General features: G+C 43.6%; 3 protein-coding genes across 33 annotated transcripts in view; 1 reads left to right on the plus strand and 2 right to left on the minus strand.

Moving 5' to 3' along the window:
• Window positions 1-2,701, plus strand: part of ITSN2 (intersectin 2) — a gene marked incomplete at its 3' end in the record, with an annotated part of 203,066 nt that extends 200,365 nt beyond the window's left edge. For all 18 annotated transcript variants that reach the window (XM_082427412.1, XM_082427407.1, XM_082427414.1 and 15 more), the window contains 3 exons: window positions 827-910; window positions 1,359-1,532; window positions 2,034-2,701. In XM_082427412.1, coding sequence (XP_082283538.1) covers window positions 827-910; window positions 1,359-1,532; window positions 2,034-2,191 — 416 coding nt within the window. The remainder of the gene's footprint in view (window positions 1-826; window positions 911-1,358; window positions 1,533-2,033) is intronic.
• A 2,132-nt stretch (window positions 2,702-4,833) lies between these two features.
• FAM228A (family with sequence similarity 228 member A) lies at window positions 4,834-17,564 on the minus strand. The gene is given in 9 exon segments (XM_082427485.1): window positions 4,834-5,081; window positions 6,736-6,880; window positions 9,803-9,959; window positions 10,078-10,165; window positions 11,501-11,581; window positions 13,530-13,619; window positions 13,623-13,718; window positions 14,998-15,066; window positions 16,864-17,564. Coding segments are annotated over 9 exon segments (972 nt in total). The 5' UTR covers window positions 16,936-17,564; the 3' UTR covers window positions 4,834-4,907.
• A 462-nt stretch (window positions 17,565-18,026) lies between these two features.
• Window positions 18,027-24,487, minus strand: part of LOC309644088 (protein FAM228B) — a 33,855-nt gene continuing 27,394 nt past the window's right edge. For 7 of the 14 annotated variants that reach the window (XR_014254225.1, XM_082427510.1, XM_082427505.1 and 4 more), the window contains 2 exons: window positions 23,753-23,860; window positions 18,027-18,204 (listed from right to left, as the gene is read on the minus strand). Coding sequence is in view for 9 of the 14 variants with exons in the window: in XM_082427510.1 (XP_082283636.1) it covers window positions 18,198-18,204; window positions 23,753-23,860 (115 nt within the window). In the remaining 5 variants the exon portion in view is untranslated. Of the gene's footprint in view, window positions 18,205-23,752; window positions 23,861-24,487 lie in introns of those variants that run through there. The other 7 variants (XR_014254226.1, XM_082427507.1, XM_082427514.1 and 4 more) reach the window with 4 other exon arrangements.

Genomic DNA, 24,487 nt, shown 5'->3' on the forward strand with positions numbered 1-24,487 from the left:
GAAAGTAGACTTTGAGGACTTCCCTGGTGGTCCAGTCCACTTCCACTGCAGGGGGCACGGGTTCAATCCCTGGTTGGGGAACTAAGATCCCACATACCACGCAGCACAGCCAAAAAAAATAATAATTAAAAATAAATTCTAAAAAAAGAACGTGGCCTTTGGTATCTGATGTTTTAAGTTTTGACTTTGCCATTTAGAAGCTCTGTGACATAAGCATGTTGTAGTCATTTCTAAGACTCAGTTTTCTCATATATGACAATGGCAGTTATAAAGAGCTACCTTGTAAATGTGTAGTTTACATAATGTAACTTATGTAAAAGTCAAGCACATGCCTAACACAAAGTAAGTATCCAATAAATATTAGCTGCTTTTAAGTGCTGAATGAATATAATGTATGATGATGTTATTACTATTACTTCTTGCTAGGCAGTTGAGGGGTTAATACAAGGATGAGTAAACAATCTGTGCTGTGCCATGGCCCCTCCTGACAGAGGGGATGGACTGACACAGAAGTTCAGACCCAGCAGGCTATGGGATGCACAGAGGAGGGAAGGGATCCGGGAGGTGAGATTGGACCTGCATGTTGAAGGATGTGTAGGATGCAGATGGGCAGAGATGGTGGCGAGGTACCCCAGCAGGCGACACAGCCTGGGCAAAGTCACAGAGCAGCCAGATGCTGCCAGGCCCAGTTCAGTGGCAGGTGAGGCTGGGGAGTGCTGGCGTTGGTCAGAAAGACAGACTGTGAGTATCTACAGCTTAGCATCATCACTGTGCTGTCTGCATTCTCAGAGAAGAAATTAACATCACTCGTCTTCCTCTTTTGCAGCTCGCTCTCAAAAGTCTTCAGGCATCGGGCGTCTGATGGTGCACGTCATTGAAGCTACAGAACTAAAAGCCTGTAAACCAAATGGTAAATGCTTCTTTCATTCAACTGGTGTGGTAACTACCCTGCTCTTTGCTGATGACTCTTCTGAACACTGAATAACGGGACACTTTTAAAAAGCCAGTATTTCCAGTGCCTCTAAAATGGTTATTGGACCAATATTATCATCACTCTAGTTTCCCAGTAAGTACCGATGCCTCCTTCCTCAGTGCTTCTGAGTGGAGAAGGCAGGAAGCAAGCTGCACTGACACATGCTCATGGGAGCAGCCCTGGCGTTCGAGCCCCCCCAGTCAGTCCCTCCCCAGGTTTATGATGCTGTCAGCACTGGGAACAGAGACCACAAGGCAGATGCAGACCCTCAGGCAGTGACCCCTGCGGCCATGGTCGAGAGAGAAACATCTGTTTAGATCCTGCTTCTGCTCCAAGGAGGCCCTACTGTCACGTGCCACATGTGCACTGGTTTGTTTTTGTTCAGGAAAGAGCAATCCATACTGTGAAATCAGCATGGGCTCCCAGAGCTACACCACCAGAACCCTTCAGGACACACCAAATCCCAAGTGGAATTTTAACTGCCAGTTCTTTATCAAGGATCTTTATCAGGACGTGCTGTGTCTTACCGTGTTCGACAGAGACCAGTTTTCACCAGATGGTAAAGCATACCGCGGGGTCGCGCGGGGATGTGCAGTGCCCCCGTACGCTAGGAGCTGGGGTCTGGAAGCAGGCTGCTCAGCCTTGTCTTCACCCCGAGACACCTCGGGCAGCGACACAGGCCATGGTCCTCAGCAGCTCTCATGGCTGCAGGTGGGGTACCTTCTCAGGGGAAAGGGGGGTGGTCTCAGGTGTGTTTCTGGTCTTTGACCCCAGTCACCCCTGCTTACCTAATGGAAACGCTGTGCTCCTGGCACCTACTGAATGGGTGAGCCATTCCCTGACCAAGGAGGCTTGGATTCCCAGCAGTCTGAGTTTCCCTCACACAAATCCCTTGTTCTGCATGCATCCATCCATTCACAGTATCCAACAGCCATTAACCAAAAGAAGCTACTTGTTTTGAATTTGAAAGTTTTATGAATCCTGTTTCAGACACTCCTTCTGTGATAGTTTTTAACTGTTTTTTAACAAGACTTTTGACTCTCACTTGTCTATTCACCAGATTTCCTGGGTCGCACTGAAGTTCCAGTGGCAAAAATTCGAACAGAACAGGAAAGCAAGGGCCCTACAACCCGCCGACTCCTGCTGCATGAGGTCCCCACTGGGGAGGTCTGGGTCCGCTTTGACCTGCAGCTTTTTGAGCAAAAAACTGTCCTGTAGGGGCCTTAGGGATCTGCTCACTAGGCTGGGGCTGGAGAAGATAGATAGCCGGTGCTGTCCCTGAGCTGGCGGAGCGTCACGCCGCTTCATCCATCACAAGGCCACGCGTGCTGGGGCCTCTATTTTGTTGCACACTAAATGGCTAGCAATCTATGCAAACATGACCTTCCCTATAAATAAACCAAACCCCATAGCACAGTGCCTTGTATTAGTGTTAACATGTTCGGCTGTGTTTAGATGCCAGGATTTCCATTTTCAGGGCTATAAAAAGTATTATGTGGAAATGAGGCATCAGACCACCAGACGTTACCACTTGGTTGAATGTGTCCACTGTGGGTGGTTTGGGTGACGCTGTAACCATTCCACACCACGTGACCTCCGCTGGGTCACAGCCACTCAGGAGGTGAAGGACTGGGAAGAAATGCTGCAGCCTCGGCGTGGGAACAGCCTGATGATTACGGAAATAGTGTCCACTTGTGCACTGAATAAAAACAGAACTTGATCATTTTATTCCTGATTAGATTTTATCATTCTCTGCTGAGACAATATAGTTTGAAATCTAAGGGGGAAAGCTTGATTTACTTTAAATACTGTGAACTCTAATGATGCGGAAAATATTTTTCAACGGTAATTTCCTGAAGTATAAATTATTTATGTAAATTCCTTGTTTTTGCATGTCATAGGACATGCATCTTTAAGCTTTATCATTGCCAATATGTACAGAAAGAATAAAAATATAAGTTTATGAATGTAACTTCAAAGCCTGACTGATTTACTTTCTATGTGAAAGGCTTTTAAAAGGTAATTTCAAGGGTTGCTTGTAATGAATCCAAATCTCCTTTCTGCAATAGTGAGAAAAACCAAGGACAGAATGTGGCAGGGGAGTAGTCAGGAGACCCCAGAGCCTCGTCTTGACTGACTGCCATTGACTTGCTCTGTGACTCTGGTCACTTGACCTACCGTTTCTGGGGCTTGGTTTCTTTGATGGCTAGAATGGATGATCTCTGTGGGAGCTAGAGCGTTCCCTTTTGAGTGCCTCTGTTTGCCTGGCTGAGTAGACACCTCAGGGGTAGCTTAGCCATGAAGAAAATGCACAACTATTAAAGAAGATCATCAGCAGGTCCCTCAGCCCCTCCAGCTCCAGAAGCACCTGTCTCCCTCCCCCTGCCCCTGTGCTGTCAGAGACACATCCACACCTGTCAGAGCTGTTTACTCAGCCTCTGGATTTTGAAATGTGAACTCTGTCTTGAACACTTATAAAAATAAGGTCTTTCTTACACACTAAATCCCTGGGTTAATGAGTACAACTGGGAAAAGATCTGCCTTTTGGAAGGAATCACACAGGCTGCAGAAGTCCTGATTTCTCAGGGAGCAGGTGTTCTCTAGCAGCTAGAATGAAAGATTCAAATGTCCCCCCACCATAGCCCCTGTTTCTGCCTGAACATAATCACTGGACAAAGAAAAACTGGAAAACAATTCAGAATATTCAAGGAAAAAAAATCCATCATTCCAGGTATTGACCCTGGGCACTGATGGGCTAAAACACAGACCTAAAAGAAATATGCCCGTGTCAAAGGAAGAGACACTCAATATCTGAACCCAGACAACTAAGAATGTTGCTCAATTTAGGGAAAGTCTGGCTGTTCAGGCTCAGGCTCAGCCGCACCGAGCAAAGCAAACTGCTGATCTTCTACAGGGTTCTGAGACTCGAGCTGTGTTGGTTATGGAGGCAGCTGTGGGCTGATGTTCACAAGTCTGCCTCTGACCAGCTGACTTTCAAAGCATACAGCTGCCACTGATGGGTCAGGCTTAAAACCAGTCCTGGGGTTACCTGTGACAATAGCTATAGGATAATCCTTTCCTGGGACTGTGGGACTTCCTCACTGGGCTGAACTGTGGCTAGTGCCATGTCTCCATGTCTAGATATGTTAGCGTTCTTGTGGGACTTAGGACAGAGGAGACTGCAAGAGGTGAGTCAGACAACTATGAAGTTACAGAGGACAGTTAATGGCAGTACTTCCAGCAACTCCAGTCACCCCCTTTGATGGAGGAACATGGCACTGCTCCTTAAGAAATCACATTCTCTCCTGACAAAAACGGGAGCCTGATTTCTGAAGGGCGAGGAAGGGACTACCTTACACTACCTGCCCCTCCGGGGGAAGGACTGAGTGGCTGAAGGAGGGCCCAGCAGGCCCCTCCTGTGCTCTACAGGATCAGGGTGCCCAGGCGGGCAAGCGGGACAACTCCACCCTCTGAAAGGGGACCCAAATTCTGAGCAGTCTAACATCACAAAGTCTGAGTGGCTTCGAGGAGAGCGTGCGCCCTGGTGAATGACCGTGTGCTTTGGCACCAGAGGGACTGGACGTGGGATAGAGACCACCACCACTTTCAAGCCGTGCAGCTGACCTGGAGCAAGTTACCAAACCTCTGAGCTTTGTGTAATGGGAGGTGATAATACTACCTTGCTGGAAAATTTTTTAAATGAATACACAGTACCTCACGCAGTTCCTGATTCACAAGGAGAGCTCAATAAACAGCAACTTATTATTTGGATATTCCTCAATTTAGGGAAAGTCTGGCTGGTCAGGCTGAGCTGCACTGAGCAAAGCAAACTGCTGATCTTCTATTTTCTATTTCTTTCTTCTGTTTTTCCACTTTTGGAGAGAAAAAACGTTGGCAGCGTTTTAACTGTCGTAGAGACACTGCAAAGTAAAGGTCAGCAAAGCTTTGTTACAAACGGCCCCTTATGGGGTGCAGTTCCGGGGGTGGCCGGGTGCCGCCCCAGGACCTCTGCTGTCATCACTCTTCCTTCCACGGGCTGTGACCCCCGCCTCTGCTGGCCTTCCCCAGCTGCCCAGGATCTGGGTCTGGGCCGTCTGGTTCCTAAAACCTATTGACAGAAGAGCTGAGTGTAGGGTGGGGAAGAGGGGCTCACGGGACAGGGAGGAACTTCCCGGCTGATTCCAACTGACACTCATCTTCCAGGCAGCTTCCCAGCCAGCCCTCCCCTCACCTTAGCCTCACTCTGTCTGGGGTCTGCACCTCTCAGACAGGGCTTCCCGTGTCTCTGGACTCCACACAGCGCTAACTTTCTGTGGCGTGGCAGAGGTGACCAGCTGTCCATGAGACGCCAGCTCTCCCTGCCACTGTGCTCTGAGCAGCAGGGACTACTCTTCCCAGCACCCCCTGCCCCCTGCAGTTAGGGGCCGCCTTGTGACTTGGTCCTGGGGGCCCACCTACACCCCCAGGGCAGACCTCCTCCATGACCTCTTCCCTTTTCAAGTTGACAGGAATGAGTTCCTGGGGCGAGCTTGGCAGCCAAGTGCTGGAGATGAGAAACGTTCCTTCAGCCAGGCGCCCGAAAGACTGCATGAAAGAGGGACGGTCTGCCAACCTGCTGACCCACCGGCTCTGGTACGGGAGCAAAAAATAAACTTCCAGTGTACGTAACCCACGCTCCACTTTTTGATCTCTTGGGAGCAACAGTTAGGCTGCCCTACTGTAAGGGCCTGGCTGACCACAGTCACGTTCAAACCTGACTGAGGGGCTGGCTCCCCGTGCTCTCAGACAGAATTACGCTCAGAGGTAACTTACCACATAAGAGGCATCCGTTTCTCTCTGGACAGACAGGAGAACAACGGGACTGGGTAGGAGTTGGGTCACAAAATACCTATCTAACAAGGTTTCCAAGCTAGAGAGAAGGACAGCCCCCCACTCTCTGTGTGTGGTGGAGGGAAGGAGCCAGGCTGGTGAGTGAAAGGAGAGACGCAAAAATCTACAGTTCGCTCAGAACGGCAGGAACCCACTACCTACCAAGTGCCCGAAGCCTTCCCTGGAAGCATCCTAACCCTCAGGCTTTAGGGTACAGGGTGCGGGAGATAGGATGGAAGGGGAAATAGACCGTGAGCTGTCAGCTGTGCCAACCGGGGTGTGAGCTCTGGGTAGGAAATCTGTGCATGGAAATTTCCTTCATGTAAAGGCCTTTCATATATATAAACTATCATTTTGCCCTAATTTTTTTTTTAGTATAAATTTCATTTCAAAAGATTCCCACCTACTGTGACCAAACTATAGAGAACAAAATTTTTGGTCTGGTTTGGATGTAATAAGCAGTAAATGGTAGGAAAATGGCAGGAGAGCAAAAACTCAGAAAAAAAGAGCTGAGGATATCTTAGAGGGAAGATCCCCTCTGGCCACGTTTTCCCTGACCTTATGAAGGGCACAATCTGTCCCCCAGAAGTGGGGTCCAGGGTCCCACAATCTCCTTTCTCAGTGTCTTCACCCAAGGCTCTCCTGCTGAAGGGTGCCTGTCCATGCAGCAGTACTGAGCCCAGAAGAGACCCCACCACTTCTTCTGCATGAAATAAATCCTCCTTCTGGCTCCTCTCTCTCACTCCCTTCTTTGGCTACTACTGCCTGTTCTGCCCTCGGAGTCTGTCCGAGAGGAAGGGATTTGTCGATGGATTCTGGACTCTGCTTGCTATCTGTCGGATGTTACACAACTCTGCCATCCCAGCCCTGCTCCCCCCCAGATCTCTGCTCACCAGACTCTTCTTTTCATGCTTTTTACTCTCCTGGCCAAGCTTCGAGGAATAAAACTGCCTTTCAAAAACAGTCTGACTTAGGTCACTAGTCGTTTTCTCTTTATCAGGCGGATATTTCTCTTCTGCACAGACAAGCTTTTCAGGACTGCAAAGAAAAGCAGAAAAAATTTATCTTAACTCAGTATAAACAGAATTGTACCATTCAATAACTGTCTGAAAATTAAGTTAATGAACTCAATACTCACTTTATGAAAAAGAGAGACTGAGAAAACATCACTTGGTAGCTGTCAATCAATCAGTCTGCCCTACCCACACCTCTGCTGATGCCACTCTTAGGCAGTAAGTCATATGACCTTCTCAGGCTGTGGCTGAGGCACCTGGCCCAGAGCCTCAGTCCCTAGAGTTGTAATTGGGACAGAGGGGCTCCAGGCAGCCTTACAGGGCTCAGAGCAGAAAGGCAGGACCAGGGCATCCATTTTCCAGGACATGCACAAGAAAGCAGAGAAAGAGAAAGGAAGCAGGTTCACAAAGAGAAGCTATGACGAATGCCACATAGTCCCAAAGAGGAAAGGACCGGCCTCGTGGTCCCTCAAGTGGCCTATCTTCCTGACTGCTCTGGTCTGAATGTTTGTGTCCCCCCAAAATTCAGATGTTGAAACACAACCCCCAATGTGATGTTATTCGGAGGTGAGGCGTTTGGGAGGTGATTAGGTCATGAGGGCAGAGACCTCATAAATGGGTTAGTGACCTTATAAAACAGGCCTAAGAGAGTTCCCTCACCCCTTCCACAGTGTGAACCAGAAAGCAGGTCCTGACCAGACACTGAATCTGCCAGCACCTTGATCTTGGAGTTCCCTGCCTCCACAACTGAGAGAAATATATTTCTGTCATTTATAAGCCACCCAGTCTCGTAACCTGTTGTAGCAGCCTGAACAGACGGAGACACTGACTGTGGCTTCCATGACAGACTGATGCTTTCTAACATACCCAGGCCCCCTTGCCTTTTTTTTTAACTTGAGAAGGACTCTGCTTTTTGTAATCAAACTGTCTCCAACATAGCCACCTTGCTCTTAAGTCCTTTTCTTACTTTATTGAACAGCCACCTGAGGCACCTCCAGGAGTGTCCTCTCAGAATGTTTCCCAGGGCTGTCTCCACTCCCGCCCTGGGAAGCCCTGGCCCATCTAGAGAAATCACCTCCTCCTTCATTCCTCCATTCCTTCCTTCCTTCCTTCATTCATTCATTCATCCCACAAGCATTTACTCATCATCTACAATGTTCCAGCTAAGTGCTGGGAGCACCAAGATAAGTTAGCAGCTCCTGCCCTCAAGGGGCTTCCTGCAGAGGCAAGAGGCAAATGGGGGAGGTAGAGGTACATCATCGTGTGATAATCCTCTCAAGTGCTGACTTGACCCAGATATTTCTGTGCTTTAGTATATTTCTTTTCTTTAGGGAGTGGAGATTTTTTAGAAGAAGCCAGAAAAGGTGGCAGGGCTCAGAGGGCACCTTATGTGCTATGTTGAGTCTGGACATTATTGGAAGGGTTATGGGAAGCTACTGAAGGGTTTTCTGTTGGGGAGGGGTGATCACTTCAAAAAGATGGAGAGGTAGAGAGTCCATCAGAAGAGACACACCCAAGGGCAGAATACCAGTTAAGGAGCTATGACCATCTATAAAGGCTGAGGAGCCAGAGAAGGGAGATGAGGAAATAAAGCAATATAAAGTCTTTGTCTTGTTAGGGGATGGGGAGTTATATAATTATTGACATTTAAATTAAAATATTTGTTAAAATTGATAAAGAAACCATGAAACCAGAAATAGAACATAAAACTTCCAAATCACAAGAAAACAGAAACAAAGTAGTGCTGTTCATTCCAGCAAAACTCAGGATGGGGGATAAAAAGGAAACACCAAGAAAACACAACAGGACTTTTTCTTTTTTTTCTTTCTCTTTCTCTCTTTCTTTCTTTCTCTTTTTTTTTTTTATTTTTTTTTGGAGAATTTAGAAGTCTGCACAGACTAACATTCCTGCTGCAAAAACTAGAGAAAAATAAAAAGAATTCACCTCCTCCCAGCCCCACAAAATTCATATTTTAAAGTCTTTGGACAGCAGTGTAAACAATTCCAGAGAGGAAAGAGCCCTTCCAGAATGAGCTGGCAATCTCTGGCTACTTTGTGCCCTGGGAGCTTTGGCCAACATCAGGTAGCAGGGACTGACTCCTCCATGCCCCCGGCACACCTTTGGTGGATCTTTCCTCCCAGGCCTGGTGCTGTCCTGGAAGGTGAGTAGTCAACCTTGTTCTGAACACCACCCCACCCTGGGGAGGGGGGAGTCAAACAAGGGCACTTGAAATAGGTCCCCCCAGGCACAGTATAGACAGCCTTCCCCAAAACCCATCTGAAAAAGAACGAAATAAAACGCTAGAACTATAAAAATAAAACAATTGAAAATAAGAACTCAGTGGGTGGGTTTAACAACAGATTATTAGACACAACTGAAGAGATAATTAATAAAAATACCTAGTATCAAATATGGGGCAACAAAAAGGATGGGAAATACACAAGAAAGGGGAAAAGACAGGGAGTACAATGAGAAAATGTAAAATATGTTTAACTGGAGTACCAGAAACAAAGTAGAGAGAGAATATGGCAGAGGTAACAATCAAAGAGAAAATGAATGAGAACTTCCCAGAACTGATTGAAGATATCACTTTACAGATACAAAAAGACCCATGAATCCTGAGTAGGATAAATAAAAAGAAATCCGCATCTAGAAACATCATGGAAAGCTACTAAAATCAAAGACAACAAGAAAATCTTAAAGGCATCCAGAGAAAAAGACAATTATCTTCAAAGGAACAACAGTAGGATGGGCAATTGAAAGAGCAAAAGACAGGGGGATATAATATATGTTGAAAGAAAATATCTGCCAACCTAACATTCTTAATCCTGTGAGAACAGCCTTTAAGAATGAAAGTAAAATCTTGAAAAGGCTACATACTGTGTGATTCCAACAATATGACGTTCTGTAAAAGGCAAAACTATGGACACAGCAAAAAGACCTTTACCTGCATTTGCTACGAGTTTTGCTTCCCACAGGCCTTGCAGAAGCTTTGGGCTGCTCTTTTGGAACCACTCTGTGGAGACTGAAAGTCAGCTGGGGCAATCTGGCATACTGCCTGGCCTTCTCTAGTTCTTTAAATTCTTTTAAGGTACATCGTTTTCCTACAGGAAGATAAAAATCTAAATCAACACTCTTAAAGTCAACTCCAGTCACTCTTGGGGTAGGAAATCACTTGACAATTGAAGTCTCTAAAGACAAAGCCCCATGATCACAAAGTACCCGTCTTGTACTGAAAAACAGCCCTCCGCTCTTCATCCAACTCTTGCTGTCTTCTCAACAGAGGATCACAGAACGGTGGGACCGTAACCTGCGAGAAAATGACTCTTTGAGGACCCAAGTACAGTTTGTATTAAGCATTTTAAATCTGTCTGAAGCATTCGAGTGTGGCCTTACTCTATACCAACTCGGCTGAGAATAAGGACCCAGGAATAACGTCATACAGAGCAAGGGAAGCGTAAATGCCAGCTGCCTCACACTAGGATATTTCACTGAGCCTTAAGTGGCTGAATGGAGCAAGGGCCACCCAAAGAGAAGACACATACTCCTGTTCAGAGTTCTACAGTATCACTGCATCAGTCAACAAATATCTGCTAATGCCACCATGTGCTGCATCCCAGCAAGGTCCTGTCCTTGGGGATCTCTCAGTCTAGAACAGACAAGTCATAGACAACGACCACCTTGTCATGAGAGGCGTCAGCTCGGGTGCTTTAGGAGCACAAGGCAGAGCCCTAAGCCGGCTTGGGAGGAAGAGCGCCCCCTTGGGGGCTGACCACTGGTCTCTAAGGGCCCGTGAGAACCGCAGGGCAGGAGAACATCAGTGTGCTGAGGGTCAGGGACCAGCTACAGAGGTCGTGGAGGAAGGTGATTTTCTCCTCCCCCATCCTAAGTATAGGCTTTAGACAGAGGGACTATTTCCCCTTGTTTACTTCCCCACACACCTGACCTTGACCCAATGCTATTTGCAAGGACAACATCCACTGAATGAGGAGACAGCATAATGACTGCCCAACACAATACAGTGAGTCCCCCAGAGCCAAAAGAACCTTTCTATCTTCACAACCATGATCTGCCTTGGTTTCCGGGAGAAGCAAAATAAACCACTTTTGTCTTCAGAGCCACACACATTTTTTTAATGAATAGTACTATCAGATGGTCACTTTTGCTACACAGGAGTAAAAAACCTGAAACCTACATCTCAAAATTTTAACGCCTATATTGTCGGTTTAAAATGTGAAGACTCATTACAAGTTCAACTACTGGCTCCCTGGGCGGCCTTTCTTGCATCCCTCCTTTCACCTCCCCTAGAAAGGAGCTCTCCCTGCGCTGGTTCTGTGACACTCTCGTCACACTCACTGCCCACTTATCTTCCCCTACCTCCTGGGCTTCCAGTTTGCTGAATGTGAGTGGATGGATGAATGAATGAATGGACGAATTATCACACACATGCAAGTGCCTTTTTCACAATGTCAATTCCCAAGTAGTCGAAATTACTTTGGGTTCCTAATCTAAAACTCAGAGGAAATGCTTTTGTGAATTTTTTTTAAATGAATGCAGAATAACTATGAGACTTCTAAAATGACCAGGTTTTCCCCAACCCCAGAGCTTCTACAAATAAATAGGTAAAAGTAAGAAACTTACTTACCTTTCCATAATTTGAGTCCTTTTTTGTCATATAAAAAGGATTGTATACTTCAGGATCATAAAAGTCTCCAAATATAATTTCCTTTTAAAAAAAAAAAAGTACACTTAAGAGCAAAGCATTACATTTAAACGTGTTTTTGCAAGATTCAAAAAAGCCAAATACTTTATTCCATTTCTTACATAAAATCATAGATTCAAAGGGTTGGAAGAAACCTCAGAAGTAACTGAGATTGCAGTGAGTCCACCACCTTCTGGGAGAAGTAATCTTCCAGCTTTAGTCTCAAGTCGTCCACTAGCCTTGTCTGAGAACCTTCTGCTGCATTAGGCAGTACTCTCTTGGTCATTCTAACCACCAGAAAGCTTGTCCTTAAGACAGAGCTGAAGTCTGCCTTGTCACTGCCAGTTCTCCCCATGAAGCAACACAAAACACATCTACCCTTCATCCACATGTCAGCCTTTCACAATATGTACTTAAAGGTTTCATTTCCCCTTGTATCATCTCTGCCTTGGGCTAAATATGCTGTACTTCTTTCCACTTTTGCTCCTGTGAAGTGCTGTCCAGCTCCACCCTCTTCTAAAGGTTCTGTAACTGGTGACTATCCCCAGGTGGACAGGTTAGGCCTGATGCTTCCCACTGGAAGCACTGCCTCTCAATACAGCCTAAGAGCTCAGATGGTTTCTTGGAAGCCAGCTCACATGGCTGACTCACATTGAATTTACTGTCATTTTAAATCTCTTGGACTTCAACGCATGGCTTTTCTAAGGCATGGCTTCCCCATCCTACACTTGTGTGATCACATTTCTGGGCATACTTGTAAGACGTTGCACTTTGGTTTCAAAGTGACCTGGATTCAACCTTGAGCTCTGTCTCTTAGGGCATTTAGGAAGAAGTAGTTAACATACACATCCAGAAATTTTGCTCAGTAAATATACCTAAATGCTCTAACATTCCAGTCAAACTACTCTAGATCTCTGCTAAATACCTGGAAATTTAGGTAGGCCTTAATTTCAAAAGAGGGTCCTGATCTCAAAGTTAAAATAGAAAAATCTTCCATAGAAGAAGCCAAAATTTTGTTCTTGTTTTGTAAAACCAAACTGAATAACAGAGGGTATAAACTGGTGATCCCTTCACCTAATGGTTGGCTAACTCAACAGCCATGGAAACCGCTTCTCCTTCGCCCACAATGTATTAGAGAGACTGGAAAGGGACACACTCTTTCCTGGCTCTGCTTTTAGCTAGGACTTGGGGTGTGACCCAGTTATGGCCAATGAGACCTGAGGGGAAATCTGCTAGGAGCTTCTGGGGACTCCTTCTGCTTCCTGATCAAAGGATGAGATGAGGTGTAAGAAAAGGACCCCCTGGCATCATTTCTCACCCTTTCTTCCTGCCTTGAACACAGACCTAATACCTGGAGCTGTAAGCAACCAAATGTGCTTTCAAATGTGAGGGTGACGGGCATAAACTGAAAATATTCAGGATAGCAGAATAGAACAACAGGAAAAAACCTGGATAACTAATGACATTGTTATGCTGCCAGAACCCACCATGAGACCACCTATCCCTCTATTTCTTATTAACGAATAAATGTTCTTATGGTTTAAGCCACTGTTATTCTATTAACATTTACCTAAAAGTATTCCTGATAAATCTGGTTCCAAATCAACACTTCTATTCCCTCTACCTGGAATTTCAGGTCAAAAAATGCAGTAGGTTGTATTACAGTTCCATGAATTCATCTTAGATACAAAAATAAATTTGAGACTCTTTTCATCAATGAAAATGCTGACCCAACTTTTCAAATAATGCTTCATTTAAAAAAAACTCTCATGGGACTTCCCTGGTGGTCCAGTGGTGAAGACTCCGCGCTTGCACTGCAGGGGGCACGGGTTCCATCCCTGGCTGGGAAACTAAGATCCCACATGCTACATGTCTTGTGGCACGGCCAAAATAAATAAATAAAATAAATAAAAATAAAAACCCCATGCTCCAGTGATTCTAAAGCTGCCAAAAAAAAAAAAAATTCTCATACCATTTTATTTGTGTGCTTTAAAAAATATTCAGAATTCTCTTGTTTTGTTTTTTCCGACCCTTTATATGAAATTACTTTTTCCATAATTCTCTAAAGAGGCTTTGCAACATTTTCAGTCCATTTTTTATGTAACAACTCTTTTCTTCTTTCCTTAAAAACATCCAGATGCTGAAAATACGTATCCAATCTCTAAGGAAGTGATACAAACAAGGAAAACAAATTATTAAGAAGTTTTCCATTTATTTTCATTTGAATAAGTGGTGGGGGGGGAACACTTGTTCCCACTCCTAAGCTCTCAGCACATTCAGGCTGCAAAGTCATAGAATAAGATATTTGAAGAACAGTATAAATTTCAGAAAGAGAACCTGAGAGCACAGAGCAGAAAGAACCCATGAACAGTTCTACACCACAACTGTGCCTCCATATTAAACCACATCGAAACCACTTCTAACTCAGAAAACTCCTGCTTCTTTTTAAGAATTCAAAACATTCCCTGGTCACCATTCCATGTCTCCAGCCTTCATCATCAGTAAAGACTGTGATAAAAGTGGTAGAAAGAGCACTAGACTTGCGTCAGCACCTCTCTCTCTCTGACTCTTTTATAAAGGAGGGTAAACCCACCTACCTCTTTTGATGCTCAAATGAGAATATATGTAAACTTCCTTTATAAATTATAAGTCACAGTACAAATGTTAACGTATTATATACCAAATTTCAATCCCTCTCACTGAGATGAAAACATCCTTAAATTTATTAATTCCGGGCTTCCCTGGTGGCGCAGTAGTTGAGAATCTGCCTGCCAATGCAGGGGACACGGGTTCAAGCCCTGGTCTGGGAAGATCCCACATGCCGCGGAGCAACTGGGCCCGTGAGCCACAACTACTGAGCCTGCGCGTCTGGAGCCTGTGCTCCGCAACAAGAGAGGCTGCGACAGTGAGAGGCCCGCGCACCGTGATGAAGAGTGGCCCCCGCTTGCCGCAACTAGAGAAAGCCCTCGCGCAGAAACGAAGACCCAACACAGCCAAAAATAAATAAATAAATAAATAAATTAGGGAAAAAAAAATTATTAATTCCATAGTGACGATCAGTACTGATTGGTCATTATCCTTAAATACTAATTCATCTCTCGTGGCTTTACATATTCCCACTGTGATGTGGGAACATATGAGAGAGAGGTAAATTTTAGGAAAGAATTTCTATTCAGTACCAGGACAAAGACGGGGAGCAGTTAGAACAATCTCTCAGATCCCTTAAGGATAGATCTGGGACTCCCAACCTCTTAGTGATTCTGCAAGGATATGGCACAATCTCAGATCTATGTAGTATGAATGGGTGATTCAGAGGAGGTTCATTCTCCCAGAAAAATGAATCTCTCTGACATGGTAACAGCCTCTTGGCCACACTGCTCTGTATCACTCTTGCTTACCTAGAACACACTTGGAATCCACTCTCTGTAGCCAACTCTTACCTTCGCAACATAATTTTCTCTAAATAATATCGCGTATACAGCTTCATCAATGTCTTCTCTAGCCAATGCCTAAAATTAAAGAATTAAATATAAGCATTTAGATCCTGAAGAAACAAAGCAGTGACAAAACTCAGTGTATTTTACCAATAGTTTGAGTGTAAATCTAACATCTGTACCTCAAAACATATTTTGTAACTTTTTATTACGGCAATTTTCAAACACAATTCTCCATGAACCCATCACCCAGGTTCAACAATGATCAACTCAGAGTTGATCTTACTGCATCCAAATCCCTACTCGCTCCCCTGCCCCCCACCCAGATTATTTCGAATCAAATCCCTTACGTCACACCATTATTTTTAAAGTACCAAGAAAGCTTACTGATTAAAGGGATCCTCTATAAAATGAAGCCTCTTTATAGGCAGTCTGTAGGTATGTTTTAAAAGCCCTTGAAGTTTCCTGACTTCTGCTAGGTCTCTTTATAAGTTAAAACCTATTTATAAGTCAAAACTACAGAAGTTTGATTTAGTTCAACGGGTCCAGAGCCAATTAGTTGGGAACTCCTGGCTGAGGACCAAGATGGTCTTACATCTAGGGACTTGCTGTTTCCATTATGAGTTTGGGTAAAGCTGATGCACGTAAATCCTTACTTTAGGGCTTTTCATTTGGATCACTATGAACTGATCTTCCAGCTTTTACTGTTACAGAACTAAGTAGGGACAAATAAAATTCAGCATCTGGAAGAGAAATTCTGTTACCTAAAGAATTATCTAGTGTAAAGTGATACAGGTTCTTAAAACTATGTTATTCAATCTCTGGCTCGTCTTTCAGTTCTGCCACAATGAGTGCATCAAAATAAACTAAACCTCAAACTCAAATACCAAATCTGTGAATAAGAGAAATCTCAAAAGGCAGAGTTGTATTTTTACCCATATATTTAACAGCTTCACATGAAATCTAAAATGATATTCAGACAGCTAACTAGGGTCTTCTCCAAAATACAACTCTCTTGATAATAGAAACAGACTCTTGCTTTAAAATAGTCTTCTTACGCTTATTTTAAGATGGAAATTGAAAAATCATGTAAAACAATTAAATGTTTTCCCCTAATACAACACAAATTTAGAATAAATCAATCTATTTATCTGAAGAAGTAAAAACATACACTGACAATCATCTTGAGAAATCACATTTTTTTTAGCCATCCTATTAACATTATTAGCAAATGTTATACACACTATTGGTTGTCAGATTTTTGAACCACCTTTTTTTCGTTTAAGGAAATAGTTTTTGATAGCTCCTTCTTGGTGATTTTGTCAGAAAATATAAGGAAGATGTTAATGATTTCTAGCAGCACTTTGGAAATCCACCTTTCTGTGCACGCGCACACACACGCGCCCGCGCACACACACGCGCCCGCGCACACACACACTCTCACCACTCTTACTGCCACCACAGTAAAAGGGGTAAAATAGAGGAAATATCCAAGAGCTTCTCTCTATAAAATAATGACTTTATGAGAAAATCATTGCTTTACCAGACCCTGGAGAATCAAGAATTAACTGGCAAGCCCAGACCTGGCTTCCCCCGCCTCTCCCGCAGGGCAGCTCAGGGACTGCCGTTTACCCACAGCCCGCCCTGTTGCTGTCCTGACGCTGCGGTGACCACGGGAAACACTACAACCACCCTGGGCCAAATGCGATCCCTGGCCATTCCCATTCGGCGAATTCTTTGAGAGCCAAGTCTATGCCAGGCGCTGTTCTAGTTCTGGGAAAAACAACTGTGATTAAGACACAATAGATCCTAATTTCAAGGGATTTATGTCCCACCACCCAAAGGCGGCCCCCAAATGCTACATTATTTTACCTCCATCAAAGCAACTGACTCGGGTTCCGGCCCAAAATGTTTATCATAGTTGGACATTTTCGTGGCAGCCATAAATAAGAGAATCCCCGAGGGGAGAAAGAGTAAATTGAGGAGACAGGTGATTACAGTTGAAAAAGTGACGTCTTTCGAGTTCAGAAAGCAGTGTATCCTTGCTCTGCCACTTAGTAGACCCGGTAAGTAAAACAAACAAAAAATAAATCCTCGGGGCCCCTAAACCTGTTTCAAAAAGGGGGTGATTAGGCTCCCCGACCCATGGCCTTAAGGACCCAATCAGCCAACGCCTCAGGGTCTGCCCGGGGCTGGGCCCCCCTGGGCCACACCGCCGCAGGCCTGCCCTCTGCTCCCCACCTCGGGTCTGCACTCGGGGCGCTCCGGGGCCAGTGGCACGGCGACTCACTGTTCTGGGAGGGGAAGGGGAGCTCCTCTAAAAACAAATTAAAGCACTACGCTTAGACCCCAGCCCCTCTTCCCGCAAGCCCCCTACACCTCTCTCCACAGGGGGCGCGGAGAGGAGGAGCCGGTCCCCCATCCCCGGCTCAGCCTCGCCGCCACCCCGGCCCCTCCGCGCGACGCGCCCTCAACCGCCGAGCCTTCAACCGTCCAATCCGACACCACCCCAGGTTTTAGTTAAAAATATACATATATATAAATTTAGGTCATGCAAATTAATCCTAAACAGAACTTACCATTTATCTGTATGATCCAGGGCTACAAGTAGAAGCGAGGATTGATTTTTAGTGCCCCTTTTACCTAAGGAAAACAAAAGTCTCTCCTCCTATGCTCCAGGTCCTACTAAGTCTTCTGTGACTAGGAGTCAAACTCAACATGAGCCAGAGGGGTAATCAAAATGAATTTTTGTAACTTGGCAGACTCAGAATCAGCACGTGGGTAATCAAAATGAATTTTTAAATTTTCTAAAGACTGTTGGAGAAACGTGGGGAGAGTATGTGGGTGTGGATTTTAAGGGTGCCTGACAATTTAGGGAAAGAGCAAGTGAATTGAGATGGGCGCTAAGTAAAGTAGCTATTAGTATTGTTATTGTATCTTTCCGGCAACATTTCTTAACTCCTGGGGGAAATACATTTGCAATAACTGTCAATATACAGTACTGTCATTTCTTAATTATCATACAGACACTGGACTCAAAAGATGAAGTTTATTGCAGATGCTCTTCTTAGACATAGAACAATTCTTGAGTGCCTTTCCTGGTCCTCATCCTGAATGATTCCTGCTGGCAGATGGCTTCCTTTGAAGCAGCCTTCTTTTGTGTCCTCTTTTACCGGTCAAGGCTCAGGGTGTGTGCTCCTTGGTTGCTAAAACCTTTTGAAAATGACAGAAAAGTGTAACTGATACAGGGATGAGGGGCTTACAAGAGCAGAAAGAATTCCTCTGCTTTAGCTGAGCTGATCTCCCTGAAACCTAGCCCTCCTGTTGGCGCTAAATGACTTGGAGGCAGGGTCCCCACCTAAATCTCCTGACTCAGCCTCTCCTCACTCTATCTGGATTAAGAAACAAAGAGCTTCTGGGACAGAGCCAACCCTATTATAGGTGAGGTAGAGCACTGCTGTGTGATATGATTTGAGGGACCCCCTATGGTCCTGCTTTCTGATGTCAGTATGTCTGGAGTGCTAATTTACACTAGGATTATTGTGATTTATAAAATACTAGGTTCCCTTCTTCCCTTCTCTTTTCAAACCTCTGAATCTCTGTCCACCTTCACTATCAGCTGATAGATGACCTTCTGACTTACATGAGAAAACAAAGTAAACAGAAGTAAACAATCTTCCTTCACAAAATTCACCAAGCTGGTTTCATCTAAGTCTACGCCCTCTGCCTTCCTTCCTCTTATAATGATGGATTGTCCTGACCTCAAGTCCTGGATCCTACCTCTCCACAGGTAAAGGAGGTGGGAGGGTGGAGGAATGGATGAGGGAGAGTATTTTAAGTAGAGAAGTCAGAGAAGGCTTCTCTGGAGAGATGATGTTTGTGCAGAAGTCTGAGTGACCTGAGAAAAGGAGACATGGAGAGATCTGGGGAAGGAGTGTTCCAGGCAGACGGACTGGTGGACGCAAAAGCCTGAGATGGGAGTGAGGTTGGCGTGTTCACAGAACAAGAAACGGAACATAGTGAGCGTGGAAAGAAAGGCAGGTGATAAGGGTGGGGAGGAGGCAGGTGCCCAATCGTATAGGAGGTTTAGAGGCCATGATAAGGAGCTAGAATAAAATTCAAGGTGTGAGGGGAAGCCATTAGAAGGTTTTGAGTAGGGGAGAATTCTGATCTAATTAACATTTTTAAAAGAATATGGTGCTGCATGGAGAACTGATTATACAGGGGCGAGAGCAGAAGCAGGAAAACGAGTTAGGAGGCTAATGCAATAGGCCAGGTAAGATCACAGAAACTTGAACCAGTGGTAGTAGTGAAGAACTGAGAAGTGAACGAGCTAACAGAGCTCGTTACCTATAAGACACAGGAACTGAGTGAAAGCAAGAAATAAAAAATGACTCCTAGACTTTTATCCTGGGGGTCCTTTTTGGATTATAGTCCTATTCACGGAACTAAGAGAAATTTGGCAGGAAGAGGGGCAGAAGTGCAAAATTAAGACTAATCCTCGGGACTTCCCTGGTGGTCCAGTGGTTAAGACTCCGTGCTTCCACTTCAGGGGCCATGGGTTCGATCCCTGGTAGGGGAACTAAGATCCCACATGCCACGTGGTGTGGCCAAAAAGAAAAAAGAATAATCCTGTTTGGGGCTGGTTATATCAAGAGACCCATAACCAGTACAGTACATAAGAAGGGTGTGTAGGGTATGATTACAAAGCAACTTATTGTATTTTTTTTCCTCACTGTCCATTTAAACCCGTTTGGTTGGGTAGTTCTCCAGCAACTTCCTGTTTTATTCTCCTCATTGTACTTATTACCAGCTCAAGTGATATTATATATTTGCCTGTTTATTGTCTGTCTCCCATCAAAATGTGAGCTCCTTGAGATCAGAGATTTATCTGTTTTGTTTACCTCTAGTCTCCAGTCTTTCAAACACTGCCTGGTTCAGAGAAGGTTCTTGTTAAAATTTGAGGAAGAAAGCAAGCAAGCACATGAGAGGATACTAAAACATGACAGTAAAAGGAGTGAAACCACAAAATTAAGTCTTAATACGTTTACCGTGAGTTAAAAAAAAGTACCCCGCTTATCCTTTAGGAGTAGGGAAATAGAGTCAGAAAAGAAGAATGATAGATTGACTGTACACTCAGACAAACGAACCATTTCCCTACTGATTTCTAACTGGGAGATGGGGAGGATAGGCTGTGACTTCTCCTTCAAATCCACTCCTAGAAGAAGCTACACTCCAGAGACTCGGGACACAGGGTGTAGAGAAGAGAACTGAAGGGAAGTGGCCCTTAGACTGGGAAGCAGTAGGCTAGCCTAGACAAGTCAAATGGCACCAAGTTTAACTATAGTCACCTTAGGATGAGAAATCTGTGCTCTGTGAACAACTATATTTCTATACATTTTACATTTGGGGACTTTTATTTTACTTTTTAAACTTTACTACTTTAATTTAGTATATGGTCCTTTTGAAAATTTTTGCCTTTCTTGGCTAAATTAAGGGGAACAAAATTTGGGGCCTGGCTTGGGTGTGGTAACTGGTAAATGTGGTAGAGAGATGGTAGAGATGGTGGAGGGATGGAAGAAGGGCAAAATCAGGAGAGGGAGCTAGGGAAATCCTACAGTCCACCTTCTAGAGGATACCTCTATTGTGCAGCTGGCAGGGGCAACTCTCTTCATTCCCTCTGAATCAAGGACACCTGCCTCAGTTTCTTCTACTCACTCCCTTTTGGCAGGGGGAGAGGGTAGGGAGGGTGGCCCACTGCCTCCTGTCTTCCGGGAAGACTGCCATACAGAGAAGTTGTTCCCAGCTGCTGTATCAGCAATTGCTGCCTTGTGTATTACAAAATGGAACTACACCAGCTCTCACCGCAACCTGGTCCTCATTCCTGTCTACCTCCTAGCTCGAGAAAGTTCAAGGAAGAAAAGTGCCCTTTAGAGTTGGCCTCTTTGGGACTTGGATTCTATCCCTCCTGATAACATAGAGGTTCTTTTTCCAGAAAGGATGACCCTGTGTTTCCAGAGGGAGGAACCAGAAAGGAAAAAATTATCCTATCAACTCAATTGTAGCATTTACTATTTTATTTAAATTTGAAGCTGATGAATTCTATATGAATTTACACATTTTTATGAAAAATAAACCCAAATAAATAGCATTACCTTGCTCTAGTAACATTTTCATCTGAAATTTCATTGCTGCTTAATCAAATAGCTGAGTGAGGGTTCTCTGGCATATATGACCCCCTCACAGAGGTGTCCACTGTGGCTTCCCTGGGAAGGTCTAACTCTATCAAAGACAAATATGCCTCTTTCACCTCGATGCCGTACTTGGTATGCTTCCCTAATTCATGGAAGAAAATATAATCTTCCTCCTTCCTCCAGGGGGAGCTCATGAGTTTAAGCCTCTAGTTTAAGTCCCTAGGTACTCCAACAATGCAATATTCTCCTTCATATCTGAGTCACACTCTGCTATAAAAGACATTAAAGGACAAAACCTCTCCTTTTATACAATATATAAAAATTAAATAGGATTAAGATGTTTATTATCCTAAAACCTGACTCATACAAGTATGTATGAGACCATGGCAGTTACAGATTGCAGAGGAACTTACTACTCTTTTGGAGCCTAACAGACAAGAGTGATGCTAAAGCATTCCATCTTTTAAGGCCTTCAGCTACCACGTGAACAGGGCTTAATTTCAATACTTCCTATTATCCCTCAACTTCAGCTCCCATTCAAAGAAGCAGCAAAGTGTTAAACCACACCTCAGAAACACTGAGAAGTCCACAATGGCCAGCACCATCTCTAACAGTTATCTGTTTCTACTTTAAAGCACTAAAAAGACCCTCATGAGGCAACCAGTTGTTCTCTCTGCTGGACATGTCAGAATCAAGCATCTCTAAGAGCCCTCTGGCTTCTGCCACATTGTATTTATTCAACAAATTCTGAGTTTATTCAGAATGAGGAAAGGGAAACTACTGCAGCTTACTTTTGGGCTTTTTAGGAAGAGAGAATTGTAAGCCAACCTCCTAAACATCACGTAAGCTCACTTATCTTCTGCCTTGCTAGGTTCTTTTTTTTATTATTATCAAGTTTTACTAAGATATAATTTATGCACCATAAAATTCACCCATTTTAAATGCACAAATCAATTTTTTAGTGTATTTCCAGAGTTGTGTAACCACCACCACGATCTAGTTTTAGAACATTTCTATCAGTCCAAAACCTCATGCTCACTTACAGTCACTCTCCATTCCCAACTCCAGCCCCAGGCAACCAATAATCAACTTCCTGTCTCTACAGATTTCCTTTTGCTGAACATTACACTTAAATATAAACAGAATAAAAATTGTGATTGTATTCTTTCACTGAGTATAATAGTTCTGAAGTTCATCCATGTTGTAGCATGTGTAAGTACTCCTTTTCCTTTTAATTTCCAAATAATATTCCATGTACGGATGTACCACATTTTGTTTATCCATTCAGCACTTTATGAACATTGGGATGGTTTCCACTTTTTGGCTATTATGAATAATGGTACCATGTACACCCACTCATACACAAGCCTTTATGTGGCCATATATTTCCATTTCTCCTGGATAGAAACCGAGGAGTTAAATTGCTGGTCACTTGGTAATTTAATGTCTAACATTTTGAGAAACTGACAAACTGTTTTCCAAAGTTGCTGCACCATTATACATTCCCTTCAACAATGTCTGAGGGGCATACACCCAGAGAAAACCATAATTCAAAAGGACATATGCACCCCAAAGTTCACTGAAACACTATTTACAATAGCCAGGTCATGGAATCAACCTAACTGCCCATCGACAGACGAATGGATAAAGAAGATGTGGTACATATATACAATGGAATATTACTCAGCCATAAAAAGGAACGAAATTGGGTCATTTGTAGAGACGTGGATGGACCAAGAGTCTGTCATACAGAGTGAAGTCAGAAAGAGAAAAACAAATATCATATATTAACACATACATGTGGAATCTAGAAAAATGGTACAGATGAACCAGTTTGCAAGGCAGAAATTGAGACACAGATGTAGAGAACAAACGTATGGACACCAAGGGGGGAAAGTGTGATGAATTGTGAGATTGGGATTGACATATATACACTAATATGTATAAAATAGATAACTAATAAGAACCTGCTGTATAAAAAAATAAATAAAATAAAATTCAAAAAATTCAAAAAAAAAAAGAAGTTAAAAAAAAACCAAGAAAACAATGTCTGAGGGATCTCATTACTTTTAATCAGATACTTAACCAGTTATATAACTATGTAGAGAAATCTCTTACTTTTAATTCCATTAACTAGTAAATTGAGATGATTTGCCATGTTACACACACAGCAGTATGTACCACTTTTCTGCTTATAACCTCTCTTCACCCTGGGTACAATATTGTAACAGTTACTACCCACCAGAATTAGTCCAAAATTCCATTTTTACTGCTCCAATTCAATTAAAAACCTCCTAACCTTTAAGTTTAATATGAGTTGTTAACAACTTTTTTCTATGTCTATGCTTGTTATTTCTGAATGTGTCAGCTGTCTGTTCTTTAAAACCAGAAAAAGCTGAGGAAAGTTACCACCTTTCCCAGTGGTGGGAAATGCCTGATGTCCAGCCACAAGAGCCTGGTGTATTCCTTGGCATCGACTCCAGCAACTTAAAATGATGGCAGGGGATGAAAACACAGCCAAGCATGTTAAATGAAAGAAGAACAAAGCTATGGAATAATAGGCTTACTTGTAAACAACTGCTTTTTCTTCTTCCTGGGATTCCAGAAGATGAGGAGTTTTTGCAGAGGGTTTCAAGTCAAAACTACTTTCGTTAAAATTCACTTTTACTTTTAACCTTTAATAAGATAACAGGTGTGAGAGGATGTTCTGAAAACAATACTAGCTTGCATTTATACAGAGCTAGGAGCTCTGAGGCAGTGATCTTCAAGCAGTTTTGTTTATATACTCCTTAAAAGAGTTTTGAAAAACCACATAACCCCTTGAACATTTTAAAGCTGACACCTACAATTTTTCATTGCAAGTTTAAATAAGTTTATATCTTGTTAATAGATTTTTTTAAATATCAAATATTCATTAAGATAAAATGAGTGTTGGCCTTACAAGCAATGAAAATTTTAGGATATTATTTGATAAAATAGATTTTAACCACCATATTAAGTAAAGCACACCAAATCTGAAAGCAATCACAAAAAACTGTTATCAGAGGATTATAGCTATTATATTTTGAAATTCTGACAGTACCAGAAAACATTCCAGCTATATTTAAAAGAAGCATCGAGACTTCCCTGGTGGCGCAGTGGTTAAGAATCCACCTGCCGATGCAGGGGACATGGGTTCGAGCCCTGGTCTGGGAAGATCCCACATGCCGCAGAGCAACTAAGCCCGTGCATCACAACTACTGAGCAACTAGAGAAAGCCCGCGCACAGCAATTAAGACCCAACGCAGCCAAAAATAAATAAA

Source organism: Balaenoptera physalus (assembly GCF_965194825.1).
Source record: "Balaenoptera physalus genome assembly, chromosome: 15".
Taxonomy (NCBI): domain Eukaryota; kingdom Metazoa; phylum Chordata; class Mammalia; order Artiodactyla; family Balaenopteridae; genus Balaenoptera; species Balaenoptera physalus.